Source organism: Mugil cephalus, chromosome 7, assembly GCF_022458985.1.
Source record: "Mugil cephalus isolate CIBA_MC_2020 chromosome 7, CIBA_Mcephalus_1.1, whole genome shotgun sequence".
NCBI lineage: Eukaryota > Metazoa > Chordata > Actinopteri > Mugiliformes > Mugilidae > Mugil > Mugil cephalus.
Window position 1 is genome coordinate 16,435,464 of NC_061776.1, and position 27,053 is coordinate 16,462,516.

At 41.6% G+C, this 27,053-nt stretch overlaps 2 protein-coding genes across 5 annotated transcripts in view; both read left to right on the forward strand.

Moving 5' to 3' along the window:
• tnr (tenascin R (restrictin, janusin)) overlaps window positions 1–8,617 on the forward strand; it is a 162,526-nt gene extending 153,909 nt beyond the window's left edge. For all 3 annotated transcript variants that reach the window (XM_047590240.1, XM_047590241.1, XM_047590242.1), the window contains 3 exons: window positions 2,578–2,739; window positions 3,184–3,347; window positions 4,858–8,617. In XM_047590240.1, coding sequence (XP_047446196.1) covers window positions 2,578–2,739; window positions 3,184–3,347; window positions 4,858–4,977 — 446 coding nt within the window. In that variant the 3' untranslated portion in view covers window positions 4,978–8,617. The remainder of the gene's footprint in view (window positions 1–2,577; window positions 2,740–3,183; window positions 3,348–4,857) is intronic.
• Window positions 8,618–13,902: 5,285 nt separating this feature from the next.
• Window positions 13,903–24,407, forward strand: LOC125011468 (uncharacterized protein KIAA0040). Of its 2 annotated transcripts, XR_007113187.1 has the most exons (3): window positions 13,903–14,297; window positions 19,162–19,780; window positions 22,497–23,113. XR_007113187.1 is itself a non-coding variant. In XM_047590703.1 (2 exons), the coding sequence occupies exon 2, from the start codon at window positions 23,129–23,131 to the stop codon at window positions 23,459–23,461; it is 333 nt and encodes a 110-aa protein (XP_047446659.1). In that variant the 5' UTR covers window positions 19,584–19,780; window positions 22,497–23,128; the 3' UTR covers window positions 23,462–24,407. The 2 variants fall into 2 exon arrangements, 1 of the variants encoding a protein (XP_047446659.1); XM_047590703.1 differs by lacking the exon at window positions 13,903–14,297 and having other exon boundaries at window positions 19,584–19,780; window positions 22,497–24,407.
• Window positions 24,408–27,053: the final 2,646 nt, after the last annotated feature.

Genomic DNA, 27,053 nt, shown 5'->3' on the forward strand with positions numbered 1-27,053 from the left:
ACCACGTCCGAGCGGCAGGGCGCAGATATGTCAGATTTCTAATGGCCGTGTCAGTACTATACAATCTAAAGACGCCCGTGCGTGTCCGGCTCAGTGAGCACAACATTACATCTGACCTGCTTCTGCTACAGCTGAATCAGCCATGATATGCCCTCTCGCCACCTCTGGGAGCGTACACCACAGAAGGGTAACTTCATCTCCAGGGTTTTGCTTTACTTTCTAGGTGCCTTGTTGGATGCACTTTCCCCTCTTTCATCCCATTTCCCCCTCTCTGCTGCACTGTATGTCCGTCCTTTCAGTGCGTAAAAGCAGCTTAATGTAACCTCGGGGTGTGGAGCGCCAGCAGAGAGCTGCCCCATAATGCCAGATTACTGATAGCATGCCAGCAGGACGTGCAGCATCCACAGCACACGGCACAAAAGGTTGAGATGCTCAGTCTGTTCATCTGCTGGTTACCGTGGTTCCTGGTGAACTGCTGGCCTTTTAGACATAGTACCGTAGCAAAACCGTAGCTCACATCAGTAGAATAGGTCATGACTTTACTCTATTCAAGTGTCCCAATATACCATAACAGTGTCCACAATATAAAGACCTTGAGCACAGGCTCCTGGGGAATTATCTAATGTACACTGGTACATGGCAGAGGTGAACTCGTTATGAGATCTTTTCAGGTTGGAGAAGTATTGTTATGTTATGCTGATGCATTGACTAGTTTTGACAATGAGAAAAATTCACATGTAAAAGTTAATGAAAATGTAACTCGACACAAGATTATCAGTGTTTGTATCCTTCCATGAGCGAAACCACTGAGGACGGCGATCCTGTCTGTTTAGTGTGATCGTTAAAATCCTCAGCAGCGTCGGGCCGTGAACACGTCCCGCACTGTTAACACTAGTCGGACCCTTGATGCCGACATTTCAGCCCACTCAACATGTTGTTATGGCCGAGTGAGTTGGTGAAAGAGGTCTTTTGGCCTGTCCAGCTCAGAGAGAGAAATCAAATTCAAGTTCAAGGACCACACAGAGGGCTCATCTTCTCATCTTACATCTTTATTCCATCTGAACATTTAAATACACAAATAGTTTCACAGGGACATGATCATCACATGTTTTCTGTGTCTGTCCACTGTCTGGCCAAAGTAAATTTTGTCCTCTTAACAGATAAGTTAATTGTGCCGTCATACAGATGGTCGCTGCACCTCCAGACCGCGTGACCTTCATTCTTCTTTTAAGAGATTAGATCACCGTTGTAGTCCTGGAGAGACATTGCAGGGAACATTTAGCTAATCGCCGCCTCTCCACACCAAATAGCAATATAGTGGACAGTAGGAACCATAAACACGCATATTAAATCCAAAAGAAGTGCCACTTAGCTGGCCGGCAGTAGAGAATATGGAAATTAGGCCTTTATTATTATCTGATGTAGTTAGAAAACGACATCTTTAATGTGGCTCTGGGGAGAAATCTGTTCTCCCTACTCAGTGACCTCAGACAGTTTCACGTTGAATACAATGCCAGTTTGACGATGTGATAACAGAGAAACCACGGTGGCCAATCTGAGATCATTATCCCATTCTCTTTCATTCTTTTTTTTTTTTTTTTCAATTCCCTCTCTGCTCCTACAGAACTATAAGAGGAGGCTGGTAATAAAATGTGATGAGACTGTTATACTGCTCGTATAATTGGACTAGAGTGCAATTGAATGCATTTTTAATCGTTGCGTTTTGGAGCCTCTGATCCCATAAAACTGTTAGAAAGAATAAAAGTGTAAAAATGATGGGTGCTAGATTAATCGCTGCGAATACAGTGATGTTGTACAATGGAAATTAGAGATGACTGAGTGTTAAACACACTTTTATTACAACAATTGCTTTTCCCCATCACCCCAAGTGCCTTTTGGTTGTAACATAGATTTTATCTGCCTTCCGCTGACATATTACAGCACACTTTAGTTTCCCTGCTCTCCCAAGATTTATACTTCCTACTTCTTATCAGCAAAGGCTTTTTACTTTTTCCTCAACACAGTCCTGGATTCAGAAAAGGTGCACTTCATCGATGCTGCTGTAGGAGGTTATGCAATGAAGGGGGCTCTTTTCCAAATGGGCGCTCGTTGTAATCTGATAGCGAAGGCACTTCCAATCGTTCAAGTCGATGTGGGGCCTTATCGACTGCCGGGGTTCAAACGAGCCTCGTATCTGCTACCTTTGAGATAGAGAGTAAGGCTGCATATCTCAGAACGTTGCAGCACTGGACGCTGTCAATCATACGCAGGTTTGACTATGTCGCTGGAACAGAAAAAAAAATTAGTTTCTACATTAACTCTGAGCCACATTTATCATTTAAATCTGTTACTGCTTTCTTTCTCTTGCATGTCACACACACACACACACACACACACACACACACACACTGCAATCATAATAAGAGCTTAGTTATATTGTGAAAATTCAACCCAACTCCAGAGAACTTTTTAGTTTTTTCTGCGGTTAAATGGGTGAATAATTATTAAAAGATAAAAATGGAGTTTGATAGAAAACACTTGGTTCTTAACTTTCTAAAATGTGCTTCTACTCTGCAGGTCTAGACAACATCCAGAGGATTGCTGCTCAGGGTCGCTACGAGCTAAGGATTGACATGAAGGACGGACAGGAATCGGTCTACGCCAATTATGACAAGTTCTCCGTTGGAGATGCAAGAAACCTCTACAAGCTCAGGATAGGAGAGTACAATGGCACCGCTGGTATGTGGCTGAATACATTTTGGCTGAATGATTAACTTGCCTTTTTTTTTTTGCTATATGAACTTTTTTATGTCAAAAAATCCTCTCTCCATCCCTGCTCTCCTTATTTCCTCTCCATCTTTTCTCCTCCCCGATGCCTTCAGCCCGTCTCAGCGCTCCCCCACATTCCCACTCCTGTCCTGTCTTTCTGTTTATCTCTCAACATGACCATATGCCAGAATTACCTGTCATCCCCTCATGTTTGTAATTCTAATTCCCTCTGCCAAAGTAAATTTATGAAGCCTGCAGCAGTACTTCCTTCCTTCCCTCCTTCCCTCTCCGGTCATTTATGTCCTCTGTTCACGTCGTCATTCTGCGCTGCCATATGCCGGCGTTGCCGAGCCCGTGCAGATTGTTCAATCTCTTTACCTCTCTACCCTCTCGCTCTGTCTCTTCTGATCACAGGTGACTCTCTGAGCTACCACCAGGGCCGGCCCTTCTCCACAAAAGACAGAGACAATGACATCGCTGTCACTAACTGTGCCTTGTCTTACAAAGGAGCCTGGTGGTACAAGAACTGCCACCGGGCCAACCTCAACGGCAAATACGGGGAGTCCAGACACAGTCAGGTCAGTCCTCCAACTGATACACTACGTGATGAAGGAGCGGTTCTGAGTTGAACTACGTGTCGTTGTGCCAAAGGTTTGGTGGATGGTTGGTTTAGCTAAAATTACAGGAAAAACCCACCTCCTGTTGGTTTTATTTAATTTGATATGAGCACAGAATGAGGGTGGACTTAGTAAGCAACTGCCACAAGGTTTCAGGTTAGGGTTAGGGTTAGGGTTGACCTTTCCCAGCTCTAACCTTAACCTTTTGAGCCTGAGCTCAACATCCTGCCTTAAAGATATCCTCCCTGTGCAAAAGTCTGTTTTTACAACATATTTCAGTTTTGAGATCTCTTTGGAGAACTCTTTGCCACCTGTTTGAGTGGAGGTGAAATCCACCTGAACTCTTCAAAAACTCTTGAGTTGTTGACTATTTGTTGTAAGGTGGACGTTTCCACTCACTCCTTTTTTTTTCCATCTTTTGAGCACAACAAATTCAGCTCCTGTGAATTGTGGAGCCTGTTTTAAGTGAAAGAAAAAAGAAAAATATGCTGTTCTTTTAGCCACTGGGACAAACCAGCCCTTAAACTAAATGCTGTCGTTTGAAAAGGGCAACATCTTGAAAGTGTATTTTGGCATTTGCAAAACTCACATAAACAGGCACCATTACAGAAGTGTGAATAAAGGTTAAGACGTCCCAGTTTGAAAAGCTAATAATTAGTCAATTAAAACCATGTGAGGCTGGCTGCCGACATCCATCTGAAACTTGTTACGCTGACCGGCCTGACGGAGGAGGTGCAACTAAAGGCCAGCGTTTCTAGGACCAAGACAACCGTGACACTTGAAATAAATTGAATGAAACGTAAAGAGGGTATGCAGGCTGAGTGATTAGACAAAAAAAGACACACTTTCAGGAAGATTTGAGCTTTTTCCACACACTCCACCCAGTCCATATTATTGAAGTGTTTATGTGGAGGGAAAAGATTTCAGCGTGAAACAAAGGTCTTTAATTTTAAATAATCCAGACTGGTGTCCAATCCTCTCTCTCGAACGGACATTATATTCTGTTCCTTTGTGAGGCGGGAGAATTGAGAGCTTTTGACCAGAGTGCGATGTACCTCTCTATCTCTCAGCTTCAAGCTGAAATGACGAGAAAAAGGCAGCGATGTGTTGTGTGGAGCTGAGATTAGGCTGAACCACACAGGCTTCAGAGCACCGCTGCTTTTCTCACTCTGCTCGGAGCCTTTCTCCTCATCTTTTCAAGTGAGAGCAGGTGGGAGCAGATATGGACGGAAAAAAAAGACGCAGAGAAATTTTATTTTTTTTATGTTTTTTTGATGTAAAGCTGCAAATGGCAGTGTTGATGGTGAGAGATTAACGTGAGACTAGAATTACACTAAGATCATAATTGTGCCGGTGATTAAGACTTTTTCCATTCCCGCTTCGAGCGCCGCCTTGTCAATTACAACGCACTTTACTGACAACATGCTCCCTCCATCTACAGCCTTCTGAAATCACACTTGTGCTCTTACAGGGTATCAACTGGTACCACTGGAAAGGCCATGAGTTCTCCATTCCCTTCGTGGAGATGAAGATGAGGCCGTTCAACTTCCGTAGCATCAGCAGCAAGAGGAGGCGATCCACCCCTGTATAAACAAACCACCTCTTCCTCTTCCACCTTCTCCTCCTCCTCCTCCTCCTCCTCCTCCTCCCAGCCCAGAGCCACGGATAAACAGAGTTCGGATGATGTTCAGTGATTGAGTTTCTGCTCGCTTGCAGTAAAGGCAGCCTGGATTGTAACTGAGCCAAGCCTCGTTAGCGAGGCTGAAAAAAAAGAAAAAAAGGTGGGTCTCTACATAAAGCTACTAATATTTTGTCAAGATTTGTAAAAGTAATACAACACATTAATAAACTAGCAAGCAGAAGTAAAAAACAAACAAGCAGACGCGGCAACAATGTCTGAACTCTGTTTATCTCTGCCCAGCTTTAGCCGTCCCTCCCTGCTGTACTTCTACCCAGACGATAGAAGACTGTATGTAATTTATTGAATACTTTGAATGACAATGGTTCTGTTTGCTGTCAAAAAAAAAAAAAACGGAAAGGCAAACCAAGAAGCTTTGGTTTTCTTTAATCTGTGATTTGCCTTTCCCCCGGGATGTGAGGAAACGTGCTGAAAACTTCTCTCTGGAGTGAGAGTTAGTGTTATTTTAACCGTTACAAAATAACTCTTTTAACTAAAAATATACTGTATATGCCCTTAAAACCCTTAACTGTAATATATATATATATTTTTATAACTGATATTGTGACAACGTCCATCTATTTAATATGATTTGATGCCTTGGTTTTGAATTGACACGATGACAAACACCGGACATGAGGTCATATTAACGTTATAGTAAAAAGCAAAAGAGCCATCGTTTGTCATTCATAAAGCAGTGCACCAGCAACAGCTTCGTTCCCATCGATTTGTTTCACCTTCCAATATCGTTTGTGTTGCGTTATTCAAACGGGATGATAGTAATCATCGACATTACATTATACTGGTCGTCACACTGAGACAGTATTTGCACTGTGAGTGGGAACACAGCAAAGCTATTGTTGTTCATTTAATTTAATTTTAGTTGTTCGTGGCCATTTAATGTTTCCCCTGCTTTTATTTTCAAGCAAAACACCGTCTCCTATTAAGTGCGTCGCTCCCGTCGTAGATGCTGTGATTGCTTGCAGGGATGGTGCCGATAGACTTAACCAAAGACTTGCAGAATAAAGACTCAGCCTGCTGTTTGGAAAGATGCCAGTCACCAAAGTCACTGAAGCAGCTTTTTTCCTCTTTTAATAGAGTCCCACTTTTCGGGGCCTTTTATGGCGCCCGCGTCCCCAGGCATTATTTTATGCATTGTGATCATTCTATGCAGAGGAACGTCGGGGCGGGCACAGCGGAGCGTTTTGCCTGGCCCCACTCCCACCGCTAGCTGAAATGAACTTAACAAAGAAAGCAGAACAGTAGGTGGAGCGGGGCCAAGTCTTTCTTCTGCGCTTTTCTTTTTACTCGCTCCACAATGTAAGCTCCCCAGCGAAACAAGAAAATCAGCAAACACGCCTGTGAATGTGTTCATTTTAGTGGTAATCTGCAAACATTGTGTTTTACTCCGGTGCCAGTTCGGTGCGTTTTTTTTTTTTTTTTTTTTGTTATTTTAGTTTTTTTCTTGAAACTGTTTTGCTGTTGCAGTCTTCTCTGTGGGAGGAAGATTATCTGTGTGGAGTTTAAAGGCGAACCACACACAACGTCGTGTCCGCTACAATCTATAGAAACGAGCGTCACCATCACTGCAAGCAACATCTTGTATATTTTTCCCCCCTGTCTGAGGAGCTGTTCTAAATATTTCTTTCTTCAGTTCACCTTCTCTAACTGAAGCAAACCAGCAAATCCGGCTTCTGCCACGCGACTGTGTCTGTGTTCGATTTGATTTCTCCTCTTTAGACTCGAAAAACGATAGCGATTCTCCCCTCTTTAAATTACTAATATACTCATGTAGTTAGAGAGTTGAAGATACCGTGTCATTTGATGTGTTCCCCCTTTAGATGCAAACCTATTCAGAAAGCCTTGTTGAACCTTTCCATTCTAACCGCTGTACTCCTAACCACTGCTGGGCTCAAAGGATGGATGGAGCCTACTGCATGTCGACTAAACTGCGATGAAGAGTCTGATAGTAAATAACAAATGTCCTGCGTATATATATGTGTTTCAACTCTGATTTCTAGTCATGTTCCTTTCGAGAGTTTTTAAAGGTGGAAGATGTACGTCACTGGGATCACCGACGATCGACACGCGACCTTTCCCAGCTCTGATTTACGTTTCATTGCCGGAGCGACCGCTCATGCCGTCCATCTACCCGTAGTGATTTCTAGTAGATTAGAGAATTTCCCCCGTGTACTTATTTCATTAACTACTTAGAAGTTTGCCTCAGAGGGTTTTTGTACAAGGTAAACAGAGTTAAGGAAGCTTTGCAGAGAACAAGCTGAATGTTATTTGTATTGCGAGGGACTGCAAACATTAGGTGCTCTTAAATCCTTAAAAGAAGAAAGCTAAGGTTACATTTGTGTTTGTTCTCCATATTAATACCATTAATACTTTATTAATATAGGTTTGTTGCCCTTTACGTTTGTTTAAAGCATCCTACATTGCGTTACATCCATAGGTGTAATAATAACAACCGTAGTAATGTTACTCCTGTCTGCTGTATTATGTGAAATTGAACTGACTTGGGAGACTTCTGGCATCAAGTAAGAAGGTATAATTGTTCTCTTTTTTTCTTGTTTTCTTTTTGGATATTAAATTGGCATTTCTTCTGTAATTCTCTTGTTTTTTCTTTTCATGTAAAAATGTTAAGCTTATTTTATTTTATTTTACTAGTGGTTTTCAAAAGTGTTTCTTTTATGTGCAACTAAGCTACTGTGACCAAGTAATTTCCCATGTGGATCATTAAAGTCTGCCTAAGTCTAACCCCCCAAAATCCACGCGAGGCGGCTGCAGGAGCCGATCGCAGCCGCTGCAGTTAAGGCTCATGATTCCAGACGTGCCGCAGTGCGTTTCAGAAGCTCCTAATAAACAGCTACCGGGCCGCTATAAATACGCTCCCAGCCTTTTTTTTATTTTATTTTACAGAAACCGTGTCAAGCTCCACAGAGCAGATGAAGCAGACAGAAAGTTGAACATGGGAACAAGGGAGAACATTCAACACTGCTAAATAAAACCAACTTTATTAAAGCAAAAGCTACAACAGAGCCACGGCCGCCACTTAAACTTCACACTCAGTCTGTACCAGAATCCATTCATGGTGTTATGTATCGCTCTTTTACAAGACAAGACAACTTGCCCCTTTTTATTTATTTCTCTGCTATTTATTGTCCACTTTCCCCGTAACATAAAGTCCTGTATGGATCTTATGTTGTAGATAAATAAAGCAAAAAAAAAAAAAAAAAAAAGCTCTATTTATTCATGGTTTATGTTCACAAGTCCATCAGCCGATATTGCCATCGTAGTTGGTGATATTTGTTCTCTGAGCCACATATTTAAATGTGTTGATTTGAAATCTTGCCGTGAAAAAGTTAAATGTTGCGAAATTTGGATAATGACTGTTTGAAAAGCTCCTACAAGCTGAGGCTGAGGATTTATTGTTGGATAACCTTGGATAATGCTGTCAAATTTAGCTCTAGTTTGACTTAAACATGTACTATATAGTTCCTTTTTTAATACATTTTCTACATATTAATAAAATATTCAAATAGTCTGATTTGGTGTCTGCTTCTCTTGTTGTGGTGGATGTTGATTAAAACCTGTCTATATATATATATATATATATACAAACATACATATATATATAGACGTACACACACGCACATACACTCACTGGCCACTTTATTAGGTACACCTGTTCAATTGCTTTTTAACACAAATAGTTTATCAGTCAATCACTTCAGTGCATTTAGACATGTAGAGGTGATCAAGACAACTTTTGAAGTTCAAACCGAGCATCAGAATGAGGAAGAAAGGGGATTTAACTGACTTTGAACGTGATATGGTCGTTTAGGGTCTCTAGGGTTTACAGAGAATGGTCCGAAAATTAGAAAATATTGAGTGAGCGGCAGGTGTGTGGACGAAAATGCCTTGTTGATGTTAGAGGTCAGAGGAGAATGGGCAGACTGGTTGGAGATGATAGAAAGACAACAACAACTCAAATAATCACTGGTTATAACCAACTGTGCAAATGTGTGATGCTGTCATGTAAATATGGACCAACATCTCTGCAGAGTTTTTCCGACACCTTGTTAAAAGTAAAACACGAAGAATTAAGGCAGTTATGAAGGTAAAAGGGGTCCGGCCTTTTACTAGCAAGGTGTACCTAATAAAGTGGCTGGTGAGTGTATATTCATCTTTGTTTGTGTTCATTTTGGGGTCAAACTGCATAAAAATAGTCCAGATGTGGTTACCGTAGCTATTCCCTATGAAGCATCAAGAACTGACTCAATGTCCTCCTGCACTTAACTCTTTCTGCCTCTAATTGGAGTCCAGGAACTGCTGTCGCTGGTGAACAGTAACAGGTTCAGTCAGTCGGGGCCGGCCAATGCAGTTTGACACCTAATTTATTCTCACACACTGAGAGACAAAGCAATCCTGCATGGACCTGAAAACATATCACACCACTTGTGGATGGCGACGATTTGATTCTGTGTTCAAGTTTAATAATCTTCAAAGAGGTGACTGCAGAGAACTGTGTGCTTGCAGGAGCTCAATTTTAAGTAAAATAGAAGTAAAATAAAAAAAATTAAAAAATGGACTTCAGATCATGAATTTGAACAAGAAAAACCCTATATCATACAGGGCAAGTGTTATATAAGAACCTCTGGTCATTTGTCCTGATTAAGGAGTTCATCTGTGATCTTAATCCTGTGCAAATCTGCCATGTCTGTGATCTGTAATGTAGAAATAACACAGAAACCTGACCTACTGTACTATATTTGCCCACAAGCAGAGGTCCAGTGATAACACTAGTTTAGAGCGAAGTTGCATCTCTGAGTTTAAGTGTGTTGTGTCTCTTTCTTAAAGTGCTCTGTGTCCTCTGTGTTTAGCTATCGCCTTTTTCCCCATGCAAGATTTATTAGGGCTGTGCCATGAAGTCTGAAGTCTCAACAGCAGGAGGATAATCAGCTTGAATTCACATTTTGATGCATATGACTGCATTTTATTCACTGAAGTGGTTTATATGCTTCCAGAGTACGTAGAGCCTTGATATATCTGACCCGCAAGTCAAAGATTTGAGTAAATCAGTAAATCCTCTAGGAGTACAGTAATCCCGTGAAATAGGTGCTTTGGGTCCTATAGGTTGATGGGGAGGGATCTCTGTGGATCATCTCACAGATACTTAAATCACTTTGGGATCTTTGGAGGTCTAGGTGGGTGGTACATGTCTAAGTAACACCCACATGAATACCCAAAAGTTCCCAGCAGAACACTGAAGTGTCACAAGATGCTCAATATTATTCACTTCTCCTGTCAGTGGTCATAATGTTATGCCTGATCAGTGTGTATTTCTTTATTCAATCCCCCCAAAATGCAAAATCTTTGGTTGATTAGACATTTTTATATATTCTTTTAATATTCCCCCACAATTTTCCCACCTAAATTTAAATTTCTTGAAACATACATTAACATGAATTCCATATATTTTTAGTAAAGGGATAAATGGAGGCAGAAGACGTTATCTTTCAGTCAGCACTTCACTCGTTCAGCGATACAGTAGCTGTCTCAACAGAGCACTGTTTCCCACAGAGCGTCATACTAGACCTGTCAATCTAAGCCTCTGTAGGCTCCGCCCCTATGGCTGCCACACGGCCACCCTACTATTACACACATTTGAAATAAAAAAGTATTTAGCTTTATTATTATTTGAATAGCTTAACATTGAATGTAAATTATTTATATTTCTAAACAACACAAGGCCAAAATTATTATTGGACACATATAGTAGGTAGGAGGGCCCTACTTAATCTCTCCATCAGTTTGGGGGTCCTTGGTCTGAAACATGTTGAAAACCCCTTGTTTAGGTTCTTCACGTGTCTTAAAATGGAAGCGAGACGTCAATTTGAGCAAAACAACTCATGCAGAAAAAATATGCACAACAACAGATCTACAAGCGTTATTATTACTATTATTATTCTTATTATTATTACACACAGTTAGGGATTTTCTAACAAAAAGAAACAGACCTTCAGCAGTTTTTAGATTCATAGTTTAATTACACCATGTTCTAATTTTCTATTAATTATCCATTCAAGTGTCTGGTCAGCGAAAACAACTTGGTAAATAATGAGCCTGTGTGAAGTTTGCGAATATATTAGAGTCAAACGCAAATAAATGAGCAACACGCGGCATTAACAGAGCAGTAAAGGTCATAAGCTAATCGCTTTAGTCTTTACCCAAACAAAACACTTCACACGCACAGCTGGATCCTAAAAGACAAAGCCAACAGTTGGTTCTGTCGCTCATCTGTCTGCTGCACTTTTACAGAACTTTTTAATTACTTGCTCCAGTTCACACCGTTCCTAGCTCGTACGCTTTAATCTACAACAGAGCCGCCTGAGTTCAAAACGGAGCAAAAGTCATCCGAATGTTACGCACAGTGGAAAAGACACAACGTGGTCATGTAGCTGATTAAACGGGCTGAAGACCGTACTAGTACAACAAAGACTGTAGCTTTTGCTTTAAACACCACACGTCTGATACAGTAAGTCACAGCTGCAGCAGGAGGACAATTCTTGTTATTCTCATACTGCAACCAGTAGGTGGGGTGATCTTTCACCTTTTCCCCAACACTTACTACTTGCACAGTGCACTTGAAATAGTTTCTTGTTGATCCAGAAACCGTGTGTGTTTTAATAAATGGCGTATTCACTTTTGTCTAATTACTTTCCCTCGTAGCTACAGTAAATCTGGGCATTATAAACAAACCTATGTCTATATCCTGACTTTAGTGACGGAGCATGCAGTGGGTTATAATTAATAATAGGCTTGTATGCAATTAAGCTGCATAGATGAACAGAGTTTGTACATTATTACTGTGCGCTCCAGTGGTTATTTAACAACCACAGGCCATTTACATAAAGGGACAGAAGTGAGAGGAACAAGTAGTCAGGTGTAAACCACAACATAAGGCGAAGCTGGGTTTCTGACGCCCTGAAACCCCTCACCAAGTTTTATTTTGATGTGTGGTTATTCTTTCATAGGCACAACTTCACCATCAGCTGGTAAAATTAACAGCTCAGTGTAAGTGGTGCCCCACCTCATCATAAATAAACACCATGAATGCAAATAACATTTTACTAGAAGGTTTGGATTTACGGAAGTTTTTTTTCACTACTGCGCACCAAAGAAAGCCACTAACAAACAATCCAATAAAATCTGATAATAAAATAAAATGAACTCTATTAAAACACGCCTGTTTTAACTCAAAATACCAACCAGCTAGTTAGTTAGCTTGTTGTTAAGTCATTTTTCTAACAATCACAACAAACCTATGTTTTTTTTTCTTTTCTTGGTTTACATTTCAGTCCATTTGAAGCGTAATGTCCCTTTTTGTACATCCCTTAGCTATTTTTACCCCACTTTATAGGAAAACCAGATATTTGTGATTCCAAGTTGAGCAAAGTCTGCACCAGTTTGCACTAGTTGGGGCCAGTGGACATCTATAGCTGGTACAAAAAAAAAAGTGTTGTCAACAACCAACAAAAAAGAGAGGGTCAGACACAGGAAATAGCCTCTGAAGACGATGGGAAGTAGAGGGAATATCACAACAACAATGAACAGCGAGAGTGGAGGCAAAGCGAACTTGAACAAGAGAAACAGAGGAAAGATTAATGAGGTTGTGTCAGGAGCGTCTACACAATGTTGTTTGCAAAATCTGTCAAGCCTGTCCGCTGGTGTACTCCTAGTCTCTTTCAAATCTGTAAAGAGAGTCCCCAGCTGTAAACCTCGGGTGAGAATGAAGTTGAGGTGAGACTTCTTGTGTAAATGATGTGCTGCACACTCAAGCCTGTCTACAGTGAATCAGCCTCATGCAGTAATAAGCAGCAGTAATGATCTAGTTAAAATATTGAAATATACATTGAGATGCAACTGATTTAAGCAACTAGCTAATAAATATAAAAAAAAAATCATGGTCATTTTCCTCTCTTACAGAAAATCAAAAAAATATTTTACGAATACAAGAAACTGTAACAGCTCCAGTTTTGTTTGTTTTTTTGGGTGCCACCCTCTCCCCGAGCTTTTTCTCCCGTCCCTTCTTTCTTCCTCATCCCAGCATCCACCCGGTAATGTCTCCACAGGATTGAACGAGGAGCCGGTGCAACATGACGCTGATGAAAAGCGGCGTTGTGAGGCTTCCCCCTGTCTCCCGTGTGCTCCGAGAGTCTCTTTACATCTCACTGAACCCAGTAAGCTAACAGGCCCTGGCAGGCATCTGAATAAGAGGGAGGTGCATCCCACATCTCCCAGTTAGACTCTCTCTGTGATGGCGCTGTAAACACTGGGGCTTAATTGGGCGACCGGCCGGGGGAACAGCTTGATTTTTATCAGACATTTATTGATGCTCAGAGGTCCGTGAGTTGGAATAGGGGGGAGCACGAACGGTGGGGCCTCACATAAATCACAGATAGCAGGGAGGCATGAAGACTTGACTATTTACGACCTCAGTGGAGTTGAGTGTGAGGTAAGAACTGGCTGAGCATCGTTTTCTACCACTAAAGCTTTTTTATTCAGTCTGTGTGTGTGTGTGCTCTAGTTGAAAGATCAAAATGAGAAAAACACCCATTACTGGAATGATCTGTCTAACCAGTCATTAAGGTTTTCAGCACACTTGAACACTTGTAATTAATGAATGGATGCATGAATAGAGGCTCTGCAGCCTGAGTCCTGTTTAATGAGACGACTTTTCTTTCTTAATTTTCTTCTTCTTTTTTTTTTCAAACTAATAATGACTGACCAATTATACCCTGCTCGTTTTTTTTTTTTTTTTTTTAGATTTTAAATTTAGCCCAAAGTCTTTAGGGTATCTACTAAGGATTCATCCGTCCACAAAACCAAAGCCTTGAAAGCCCGGACTCTAAAAGCTTCACGGTCCTTTCTCTGTTTCTGGCGTGGAAATGAAGATCTGAGACGACGATGACTCAGACTCCTCAAACAAGGTGACAGCTGTTGAAAAGAGAAGTTCATCTGTTCCCATGCTTTTATTTTGAGCTGATTAGAGAGGGAAGGGTCACACTTCCCTTTCTTAGCTATGATTTCATGCATGCCATGAACCACCGTTGAACTCCTCACCTCCTCTGATGTTGTTGTATTTGATCTAGAATTTATATCAGGGTTCATGTTCACAGCCTCATCAGATGGGCTCAGAGAAAACCCACACAAAACCCGCAAAGGTAAAGTAAAGTTTTTTTTTTCTGAATCAGGTGCTTCTTGATGACAGGTTTTAGATCAAGGACAGGCAACTTCATCAAGACTAAAGGAGGACGGAGTATGCTGGTTTATTCTTAGCCTTTAATTGTGCAAACACGGACAGTTTCCATGTGGTTGGGCTTTCATCAGAGTCTGTAACCTTTAGTTTCTTGTTGTTTTTTCTCTTATTCTTCAAGCCTATTGAGCTTACAGCATAATATGGTAGTTGATGATTGTGACAATAACTGCTAAAGGACACAAGTGCACTTCATCGTATTCCTAAATGCGTGTTTGTTTTCCTCTAATCATGCTAGAACTTATCCCACTATGAAATCATTTTTTGCATCTGCTGAAGTATTAAGCCTTTATTTTCAGTTGATTTCCAAATAACGCATTTCACTTCACCTCGCCATGTTGACATCCAACTCTTTTTAAGATTGAAAAAATTACATTAACCTCCTGAGACCCTGCGTCCTCATATAGGGACATTAAGTTTTAGGTTTGTAGCAGCTGATTCTGTTACATTTGAACTTTTATCCTCTTGATTTGATACTGTAAAAACTTGATAGCATCATTTCAGTGGATTTGTTCTACAGATGATTATATAACAGAAGTGGACAAGGAGCAAAACCTCAACAAATTCTACAGTTTAAACTTGTTTATTTATGCTTATTAACTTTTTCTAGTTTAATATTACAGACAGTTCTAACAATAGTAATGAGCTATGACTCCGCTAATTAGCAAGTACTTGATTGAGGACATTGAACAGTTTTATATTATGTTTCATATTGGTGACTTTATTATAATGTTGAGTGAAATAATTCCCGTGTCCCCACATGAGGACATTATTATTTTCCAAAAACTACTTTCCATTTTATAGTTCTTAGGTCGTACTAATTCCAAATAAAGAGAAAATGAGAAATTAAAAATGTGTACCAAAGTAAAGCTCAGGTCAGTGTCAGAGGTTCAGGTTCAGAGGTAGAACAGGTTCAGGTTTTTTTTTTTTTTTTTTTCACGTAAATAACTGGTGATGAAAACATTATCAGTATACAAGGAAATACAGACAAGTTTATGTTTTAATATTCAACCCCACTGATCAGCCATGGATACTGCACACCTGGACCAGATACAGTTTACGTCTAAACCTTGATGCACCAGCCTTCATTCAGAGAGAGGGGGCCTGGCATTTTCTTTTCCTTATTTATGGCTAAATAGCAAATGGGGTTAGACCTTTGTAGTGTGCCAGCAGGGATACTTAATGCCCCCTGCATTAGCTGAACAACACGCACGTCCTCGGGAGCCATTCGGATATTAGAGTGGAGAAATGTGTGGGCGGTGGTGACCTGAGGGACGAGTTCAGTGAGGGGTTACAGGAAAGATGGCTGCTCATGCACTTTGGATTTAGACTGTAGTGTTGTGTGTGTGTGTGTGTGTGTGTGTGTGTGTGTGTGTGTGTGTGTGTGTGTGTGTGTGTGTGTGTGAGAGCAGAGCATGAGATCTTATTTGCTATTTGAGAGTGCTTCTCAGACATTGAACTGAATGGAGACTATTGTCACCTTTCTTCATTTTTATAGTGACAGTATGTGTGTGAGAACACCGGAAAGGAGAAATTCTCACCAACAGAAAATGTCTGTTTCATCATTTAACCTTCGGTTAACCAAACTGTAAAGACCGTGCACAATCTAAGCTGCCTTGTGCAATGTGAAGCAAAACTGTTCCCAAACCTAAAGACACACTGCAGCCAGTTTGTCTTCCTTTCTACCAATCACACAAATTGGCGTTCGCCTACATGAGCCGAGGTTAGACACCTGCCCGTTTTGCTGATTACCTCAGAGAGGGGACCGGGCTCCTGACAACAATACCGAGACGAGAGAATGCGGCACTGCGAGGAGATTAATGCGAACAAAAGATTCAATTACTGTCATGTTGATCAAAATTGAGGTAGAACAGTTGAGCGCCTTCATGTTTCAAAAGTGAACGCCTGTCTCTCTCGTTTTTCTTTTTTTTTCTTTTTTTTCCATCCTCGCTGCAAATTGAATATTTCTATTTGAACATGTTTGCCGTGTCAAAATGTTCCTGTAGCTCTGTATTAAAGACAAAGCTGCTCCTTCGGTCTGAATAAAGGCTGCGATCAGTTTTCCTTCCCTTCAAACCCACACACATGCACACAACACAAACATGGGAAGAGCGTTTAATTATCTCGTGGTAACATGAGGTCACGTCACAGCCGGCAGAACCGTCTGTCGTACGTTTCTTTTTGTCAGAAACATGTGTCTGTTCATAAGAGATAATGACACAGTAGTCACTGTGTGGCATTAATCTGCTGTAAAGGAAGAGGTTTGGGTAAATAATGCTACAACCAGCTCTTAGCACAAACACTGAAAGAAGAAGAAGAAGAAGGGCTAGCATGTGTCTGTCCAAAGGTTATGTCTTTTTTCTCTCTTCCATGGCATTTATGAGTCACACATTTATGAGTTTACTTGTAATCAGCTTTTCTTTTTTATTCTTTTTTTTTTTTCAAAGAAATCTACCCTAAAGTATCCAGCCACATGTCTGAAATGAGTAAGTGTTTATTCCCACGGCGTCTCATTTTGCTTCTTCTGCATTTGAAAACATCGGGCCAGCAAAGAGGAACTTAGAAAGTCCCCACTGATTAAATCACTTGGAAAAATCCCTCCTTTGCTGCATCGCACTTTATTTATTCATTCGGCGGAATGAGCCAGACACCTTCAAAAGCCAAGAAAGAGATGTATAACACGCTGTCAGGTCCCACAGCGTGCCGTGTGTCATGTGAGAACTATGCTGGTATTACAGTTAAAGGTTAAAATAGCAGGCTGACTTCATGGTTCAAATGTGAAATTTAGTTGCCAGTGTAAAAGCCTTGAGTTTACATGTCGGCCCGTAGCTGTTCAATGAGAGCGAGAGGCAATTCCTTATATAGACTAATAATGTCTTTCTCCAGTCTTGCTCTCTGCCTGATGTCATAACACTGGGCCCAAACTTTTTTTTCTTTCCCTTTTTTTTTCGTCTCTATTTAGGAATGAACCACAGCCCAGGTTTTCCTCTTTTAGGCGGTGGGGGTGGACTGGTTTCATTAGCAGGCTATTTCTGGACACTTGTCAGACTCCAGTACAACAAGCCTTTAGTCACTTTTCATTAGCGCTCACATCCAAGAACTCACCGAGTGTTGGGTTCACACTCATGTTTCAGCGCGTGTTGGCAGAACCTGTGGGTTGTAGTGATTGGTAATGCCCTTTTACACAGTCTGGTAGTTCAATGAGGCTTTACTTAATGCCTCTGGTAATGTCACAGTCATTTGTCTGTTTTTTTTTTTTCTTGTTTTTTTTTTGCTATCGTGATCAGTGATCCAATGTGAGCCCACTGCTCGTTCCTGCAATTTACTGCAACAGACCTGAGCTGGATAAAGGGATATATTGTTTGAGCTTTCCTTCATAGGTGTGCTCCACCGTGAAAGGTTTCCATAAACCAGATGGGAGCTACAGCCATTAAAGCACAGGGTCAACGCAGTATAAATTGAGGGTAAGGTTTCCACAGAGGAAATGGAACTCAGAGGGTCACTGCAGTATAAGCTAAACATAAGGTATCCTGTGAGGGAGGGGAACGTATGATGGAGTTTTTAATATGTAAGAACAAAAAGGTACTCCTCCAAGAAAATGGTAAAATATATATCTACATATATATATAATAATGGAAATAAATAATGTGTACAGAGGCAGCTACTGCAGCCAGATGTTTTTTTCTGTCAACTGAAAAGGGCAGTTACCCCAAAACTACGTGGAAACTCTAGGACTTTCCAAGAAACCCTGCACAAATTAGATCTATGCAAAGAAAATATGACGTTTTCTTTTTTTTTTTTTCTCAAGTGGCAATCAAAAGCAGCGAATGGAATATGTAGTCGCATCATTTTCCAATATACTACCGTAAAGAAGGATTTTTTTTCCCATCGGGGGAAGTGCCGATGCACCGAGGTCATTAATCAACAGTGGCTCGAGGTGACTGGACACTCTAGTGCCTCAACAGCAGCCGGGTTTTAGTTCCAGGGAGCGGCGCTGCACACTCTGCCGGACAGACAGCAGCCTCTCGGCTGGCACAGAGTGTGTGTGTGTGTGTGTGTGTGTGTGTGTGTGTGTGTGTGTGTGTGTGTGTGTGTGTGTGCAGCATGTGTGCCAACGCGTGGTTGTGTTTGACTGAGATGGCTCAGACACACCTGCAGACATGGTCAGGCTTGTCTCATCAATTCTCATGTAACCGTGCCCCGTGGTTACAAAAGAGCCTGCCGCCTGTTCAGCCAGTCAGATGAAAAACAACATGTTTTCCCTTTGCTTTCATGTCTAAATAATCTTATTACATTTCTGATGTTTTCGCCCCATTGACTTCCTTTTAAATTTAATTCTTTCTTTAGGAGGATTTTTTTTTTTTTTGAAGATGCAGCATATTTTAGAAACTCTGTAAAAACTGCATTTAATGAAGCCATTTCACTACAATCTGATATTATGCATACAGGACATTTGGTTTACAGACTTTATGAGTTCATTTAGTTGTAACATACATTCAAATGGAGCCACCACACCATATGTTAGTACATATACAAGTGCACATGTTGATGCACTTCATCTCAGAACTAGATAGTAGATAGACTTCCATTTAATCTCATCTAAACACTCTCTCACCCTCTTTTTTCTGACTTGAATAAAAAAATGATCCTCTTTTGGTTGACTGAACTAAATGGGCATCGGCCGCAAAGCCACAGGCGCAGTGAGCGTGTATGTGTGTGCACTCCACATGACCTCACTTTCGTTTCTTCTTTTTTTGTTTTTTTTACACCAGGTGTTCTTCACGGCCCTTGTCCGTCATTTCCCCTATTTTCATTCTAATTTCGGGGTTCTGAGATGGGTGGTGCGCTGTTTGCTGGAGCCTGCAGCCTACGGTGCTACTCCTGATGCGTGACACTTCCTTAGTAAGTTGCTCCTCTGACACACGTCATGCAGCAGTTTGCAGGATTCACGTCCTATGTGCCTGTTTAGTTTATCGAGCTTTCGGGCCTCCGTTGCTATGTGACGCTATTTTCTAACATCCTGTTGTGCGGGCAAGGTAAAGCAACCGCAAGGACCGAGAACGCCGGTGCACAAGGCTCAAGCGCAGACAGAGGGCCCATTCTTACAGAGAGTGGGCTGGGTGCAGTGACGTTGCGACCAAAACACACACACTCACAGAGAGAGGAGGAGGGTGGAGAATTAGAAGGAGGAGGAGGAGGAGGAGGAGGACGGGAAACAAGGGGTAGAGAGGGAAACAGGAACAGAAAGTGAAGACTTGTCAAGATGTCTGGGTGAGGGGGACCAGAACAGAGCAGAAGCTGATGCCAAAACAGAAACAACTGAAGTTGGAGCAGCTGACTGGATCAGACAGAAGGGGAGACCTGACCTGCTACTTCACATGAGCCTGAGGGGTAAGGTGCCGCTTAAAATACAATAGAATAACATAAAAAAGTTTTTGAGTGCAAGAAAATACTCTGAAGAAGCCCTTCTGAGTGGGTTATATAAGCTGGTGAGGCTTTTTGCCGAGTGATTCCAGGTAAAAAAAAAAGTGCCTCTGAGGCAGACTCCATTTAAAAGTTGCGTGGTTTTGGCAGTGGTTAGACTTGACAGGATGTTTGACAAGTACCAACGGCAAGCTGATAAGTTTCTCGCTGCCTGTCAGCGCTCTGGGGTGTCACTAAGTTGTACTTTGTTCAAAACAAAGCATCTAATAAGAAAAGTCGGTTTACGGGGAGAATGTTTTTGCCATGTCATTTATTACAAATGCTGTATTTGCAGAATTAACAATATCGAATAATTTACAGATGTTTTTTTTTATTGTCCTACAGCAATTTGCTCATTTCACTCACTGAGGATCGAGTTGACACAAATGTGAACTGTTTTGTGCGCTTGGTGTCGCTCTCTGTAGATAATACCACCAGGCCTGCTGCTACCAAAGCAAAGAAAAAGAAATAAAAATAGCTGCACTTTATCATCATCATCATCACTTTATCATCAATAATAATAATAATAAATAAATGTTCCTTGTTTGACTGTAACACATCCAAGGTCTGCGTATTAACAGGGGACCTACAGTAGATCTGCTCTGACCGCGAGCTCGGGGCAAGTCATTAAAGATTCCTGCTTCGCCTTCTGTCACAACTTTTGTCTTCTAGGTCGCGTATGCTCCTTAAAAAATCAGCAGGGGCTGCACTGAGCGCAATCAAAACATTTTTTCTCAGCCCCTTCCTGGCTTTGTGTGCCCCAGAAATGGCCTTTTCCTGTGTATGAATGGCCCAAGGAGAGCACTAAGTCATGAGAAAGTAAAGAAGCCAGCGAGAATCTCAGAATGGCATCGCAGTGAGATAATGTGACGATGGGGTTTATTTAAAGGCCGGGCTCTCGTTTAAGATGCACTTTGTGAAACACGCCTGTGTTCTTTTCAGAAGCCGTCCTCCGCTCAGGCCTAGCTCGTCCAGAGCGTGGAAGCTCCTCGGTGCTTTTTGCAGCAGTGCATATCGCTGATAAAAGTTAGAAGTGAAAGAAGTTAGATCATCCTTTTTACAAATCCCCTAATAGAGTGCACACCTATAAAACAAAACCTGAAATAATCTCACTGTTCCCGGCAAGACACTACAATTATGATAACACCTAGTGACTTATCCATTCCATTTAATGACTTTACCACTGACTCACTGTTAGTCATTGTTTCGTACAGCTAGGAGCTGCTCTCCTGATTCATCGTTCATTCTCCCGCAGATTTATTGCTCAGTGACTCTGACTCGCTGTGTTGTCGTTGTTTTTCATAATGTGAGGCGGATCGGAGTGTACACAAAGGTGGAGCAGCTCATCCGAGCTCAACGCAACAACATGCACCGAATTGAATTATAGATTCAAATGTGGCGCGAGCTTCCAAATTAATAAACAGTCCTATTCAAGGCCGCGATGCTTTGTGCTTCTTCATGAGATGTTAAACCAACCTCCACAAATTCCAACTCAGATTGAAAATATGCATAAAAACAAGTGTGTGTATATATATATATATATATATATAAATGATCCAGATCCACGCCTGGCACAGTCACTAATGTCCTGACTTCTTTTCTCAGATGAGACTCTTGTTTCTCAACCCTCGCTTTGGTATTTTGGGTTCTTCTCAGCTCTAAGCGCTCAGCTTCCTGTTAAGGAGGAAACGAACAAGAGGGAAGTTGGCGCAAAGTCTGCGGGTTAACTAATTTCACACATGAGACGCGGTGCGCGGTGGCAGCCACGCCAAATAGTTTTGCTCTCCACTTGCAGGTGCATCATCTTCTATCTTTCTATCTCTTCCTCTCTGAGACGCAACCTAATGTGAGACGAGAACGGCTTCTTCTTGCTGCCAGCGGGCTCTCTAGCCGTTAGCTGCGCAGACTGTAAGGAGCGCGCTCGAGTCTAATGGTGTTTGACATCTTCTGAAAAAGCTACAGTTGTTTAATGCCATTTAAATAAAGATGTTGCCTCAAGGCTTTAGGTTTAATCAAACAGGTTATTCTTTCAGGATAAAAAAAAAAAAGGAATGATGTTTCTTTTTCTTTGGCAAACCAGGAGAGCAGCTGAATGGGATTTGTTTTGAGGCTAGAGGAAAATGTTACTGTGAGACTCTAAAACTTAGCCCAGATTCCATCTATTTCCTGCAATGGGAACCATTAGCCCCATATATTCATATAAATCTCCCTCTGCAGGTCTTCCTTTGTGCCTTTTCTCTTTTTTTTCCCTGACACTCTGTCGCACTCTTCATCTCAGCGAGACTCTTAGGAAGATCGGTTCCCTCTATCTCTGTCTTACCTTCCCTCAGACCCAATCTCCTCTATTCTTCCCCCTCTTTCTTTCTCTCACTGCCTCCGTCTACCTCGGTGGGGCTCTTATAGAGATCTGCCCTGAATCCTGAATGACTCCTCTGCAATATTAATGAAGGGAAGGCTGAAAAAATACCACGCTGACACTGACAGGACAGGGAGAGCAGCAGTAGAGATGTTAAAGACAGCGACAGAAAGATGGATTGGACGCAGGGAGAGGGAAAGAGGGAGGTAGACGAGCTGTCTGCCTGAAGCCACATTTCTGTCCATGTTAACTTTCTCTCTCCTTTTTTTTTTCTTTCATGTTGCGCAGACACGCCCACGATTGGACCGCCCCCGCTCCTCCGACAAAACCGAAGCCAGAGGGCGAGAGGACAAGTGGAGACTCGAGAAAACAATTAGTGGAATGTCGGCCCGCATAAACAGACTTGGCTCAAGTGCATATTTTGGCGTCCTCCTCGGGATCAGATCATTGCGACGGGGCGACCTCGCGGGATCCCCTCTAATTAACAAAGGAGCTTGTTTTGGATTTGTTTTAGAGGAAAAAAGACCTTAAAGGGACACTTTGAGGCAGGAGGCATTCATAAAGTTTGCCTTCAGTGTTTGTAAAGAACCCAAAGCTGAGCACATACGCACAAACCTAATCAGACAGATCTGCCTGTCGCGGGCGAGGAGGAGCACACGTTCACTGTCAAGTCACAGAAAACATTTGAACCGACACCCGTTGGACGGATGGGTTTGTGCGACTGAAACCTTTCAACTGGAGCCACATCACGTTAAAAGGAGTTTGAACTCAAATCAAGACCCCGTCGTCATTTAGTCTGGGTTCTCCAGCAACTTCATGTGCACATTTACCGTCCTATAAACTTCACAGCTCTGTAAAGGATTTATTAACTCCACAGCTCTTAGACAATCAGGAGGAGGAGGAGTCTGTGTCTTTAAACCATGGATGAGAACACAGACAGCATCCGGGACTTCTTCAGTCAGTTATGGAGCTTTGCTGTGGACAAACACAACCAGGGGGCCTACAACACCATCTGCCTGATGGTCCTTCTGACTCTCCCCCTGCTTGTCCTCCTCACCACGCTGGTGGTGTGCTGCCACTGCTGCTGCTGTCGCCATGCCAACGGCTGCTGTGGCTGCTGCTGCCAAGGCGACGCGTCGAGAGGGAAGTCGGACACAAAAAAGAAAAAGAATTCAGCCAAAACAGAGGACTTGTGGATCTCCGTGAAGCCGGAGCCCATGACGCCCGACAGGGTGGCCCTGGCTATGGTGTAGGGGCCCTCATCCTGGGCCAGCTCGTTTGAGACTGTATTGGACTCAAAGGAGGCCGAAGCATTTGTGCTAACTTTGTGATAACTATAGATATATTCTTCACTTTGTATTCATATGGTGTTGTGTGCGGTGGATTTATGACAATGTTTACAGCAGTTTTATGAGTTTTTCTAGTGTGTGGTACATAAAGGAAGAAATATGCAGACGGGAGCATTTATATATGTGTGTGTGAGTGTGAGTATGTGTGTGTGTGAGAGAGAGAGAGAGAGAGTATCACAGTGTCATTGAGAGCACTTTGTTCTTAGAGCTCCCATGTGAAATTCAGTGAGTCTGCATTTGGGAGAGAGACACAATTTAGGGTCTGCCCAGTGTCCAGATAGCTGCCAGCTTTTCACATTCAGACTACAACTGTGACTGACTCACTTTCTACAGCGAATGGCACTGACATGTGAACACACTGTCCGCAGAAGGAAAACCTTTAACGTTCTTAATTCGTACATTTTGTTTTTGTTTTTTCGCTCTATTTGCTTGACAGCATGACAGAGCAACGGGTAATATTGGATTTTTTTTTTTTTAAATTTAACACTCACACTTGTGTGGACATATGCAAAAGTGAAACGTTTCCCCTTTATCTTAAGCTAACTTACGAGTAAATAACAATGTAAAGTAATTGGACCTTTTGTTTTAGCATTGTTGCACAGAAACTCTACTATCTCCCCTACAAGCGTTCAATTTATTTTTGCAAACAGCACAGATTAAAATGACATTAATTTTTTTCTTGTCTTCACTTTTCGTATTGCCACTAAATTACCCCAGGTTTTTCTCATTCGCATTTCTCATTTCTACTGATCTAATTTCTTTCCAGGGAATAAAATCTAAAATGCTATAGAGAATTAAGGGCTGAATAAAAAAAATGTAAATTGATGTGAAAATAAAATCTAATCATGTATTTCCTTGTAAGTCTGTCAATTGTGATGTTTTCTAACTCTGAACATCCGGAACATCTGCTGTGATGTTTGCTAGCGAGTTTAATGCTGTAAATCTTGCAATCAAGTAAATCTTGCTCATGTAACTGGAGCAATATTTTAATAACACCCTGAGGAACAAACACAATGGGGATTTCTTTTGCTCAAAGTTCAAACATAAACACCTCAAACTTACATGGCTAAATGTATTTATGATCTGGTTTCAGTTTTGAAATAATCAAATGATTTGGGCTCTGAGTGGATTGTGCTGAAGGCTAATTTTGTTTTGTTTTTTTTTATTTTCAAAGTGTATGACCTGTCAAAGGCCAGTTAGGCAGAAGTATCTGAGCAGAATCATCATCTTTATGCATTTGCTTATTCTGGTACTTAGCTGCTGAAGCACTGCTGGGAAAACAACAGACCCCACTTTCGTCATTACTGTTCAGAAAGATACTTCCCCCTTGTGGAAATTGGGCTTGGTCTCTTCTGCTTCGTGTGCACAGAGAGAAACTGTACTACGCTTGATGACTAATAAGGGCAGCTCGCCCAGACCTGAAAGGTTCATATTTGGTGGTTTGCTTAACGTGTCATTGAGGTTTGTATTTGTCAGAGAGAGAGCGTTACAGTCAGTTGATGGGAGTTTTTATTAAATACGTTGCTATTCAGCCGTGTTGTGTCTTTGTGACCTTTAAACTATGGTGATCAGAACGGAGCAGCTCATGGTGGAGCTGAAGTTAATAAATTACTTTTACTGATATTTTCTTTAAAGACCCCAGGTTACAGTGGCCATGGACTGTATATAAATACAGACAATGTGTACTCACTTCCTAGCATTAGCAAAACTGATGCTATTTTTCCGTGGATATGGACAGTGGCATCTTTTGACTTTGGAGCCAGAGTCTGGGCAGTACAATCACAGTATCAGATCACACTTTCTCCAGACTCACTCATGTTTTTGTGTCATTAATACTACACTCTGCTCTAGCTCCACTTGTTACAATGAAATGTTGGATTATACACTGACGTTGTTTTTACAGCTCTCACCATCCCGCGGGGATGCTTCACGGAGTGGTTGACATGCCAACATGCCAAAAAAGTTGACACTTGAACATGCATTAACATTATATTAATTGTATTTTAGTGTTTTTATTTGGCCCAAGTCCCTGCCACTCACAAAGTGGAGGTGGAATTTATGGCCTGCACTGCAGCCAGACACCAGGGGGAGCTCTACTTGCTTTGCCTCCGCTTGTGATAAGTGATTCCACCATCCATCTTTCTGCTGTCTATGGGTATAACACTATGGTCCACCAATGCCATGGATCTGATGCAGAAGCATAAATCTAGGATTGGTTGGGTCATAACTCAAAATTAGTGACATGATATTCATGCACCATTCACATCCTACAAAGGCCTTTTTGCATGAATGAAGGAAACCGAGACTCCGAGGTTGTGGGTGGTGCAGCGTTTTGCACATCTGCATGCAGAGACTCATGCAGTTTAGAGGAGGAGAATTCATAAGATGCAGCAGCTCCCTTCAATTGCAGTAATTCTCATCGGTTCAAGAAATGTGGGCACGGCTAGCAGTTAGTTAGCTTAGCACAAAGACAGAAACTTGAGGATACAACTATAGTCTGAGTCTGATTAGCCTTTCATATATATATATATATATATAAACACACACACACTCACACACATATATGTTTTTAGTTTCCCCCCACAAATTTTCTATAAAAACACATTAACATGAATCCAACATATTTTAGTAGAGAAGGAGGGAGGTTGAAGTGTAGTTGCATGTCCCATCACTTCTTACCTGCTGCTGTTGGCTAGGCTAGTTAGTTGTTGTCGTGTTGCTGGTTGCTAGCTGGTAGCTGACTGCTAGCATGCTGGTCGACTTTTCATTTGGACTACACTTCTGAATGTGTCTCAGATCATGGCACAATTGATTGTAACATCTTGTCCTGTGTATTAATGAATGTAACAGACAAAGGCAGCTGGAATTGTAGAGTACAAACAGATTCCTTGTTTTTGCATGAGTAACGCCGTGTTGTTCCTTTTTTCAGCAACCAGCTGACATGCTGAGAAGCAGTAGTTGGATTTGACAACTTTTGGAAAGCAGCAGACGAGATGTTTCCCCCCGTCTCCAGTATTTGCGCTAAACTAAGCGAACCAGCTGCCAGGTTCAGATGAATGTGGAATCTGTCTTCTCATCAAACTCTCAAACTGTCCCTTTGAAGTCCAAAACGATTACACATATAAGTGATTTTTTTTTTTTTTTTTAAAAATGGATTTAAGAGCTTTTAATCTGTGAGGAGGGGGTGTTCACATGCTGAAGGATCACAAAAATACAAAAATAATCATTCATTCAAAGCACAGATATTTGGCTTATTTTGCTATCAAGATACTACCGTGTTTTTTTGTTGTTATTGTTTTTTTTTTGTCAGTAGAATTGCATGGGAAACTGTAGGAAAAATATGTTTTTCTGTCTCTACTAAACAAGTTCAATTATTCAGGCAAGAATGCCAATAATTTTTTAATTCATTCCATCTCGTTTGCCTCCCAGCTGCATTCAGTTACCAGTTGACCATGAGTAACTGATGCTAATTATCAGCTTTCTCATCCATCATGCA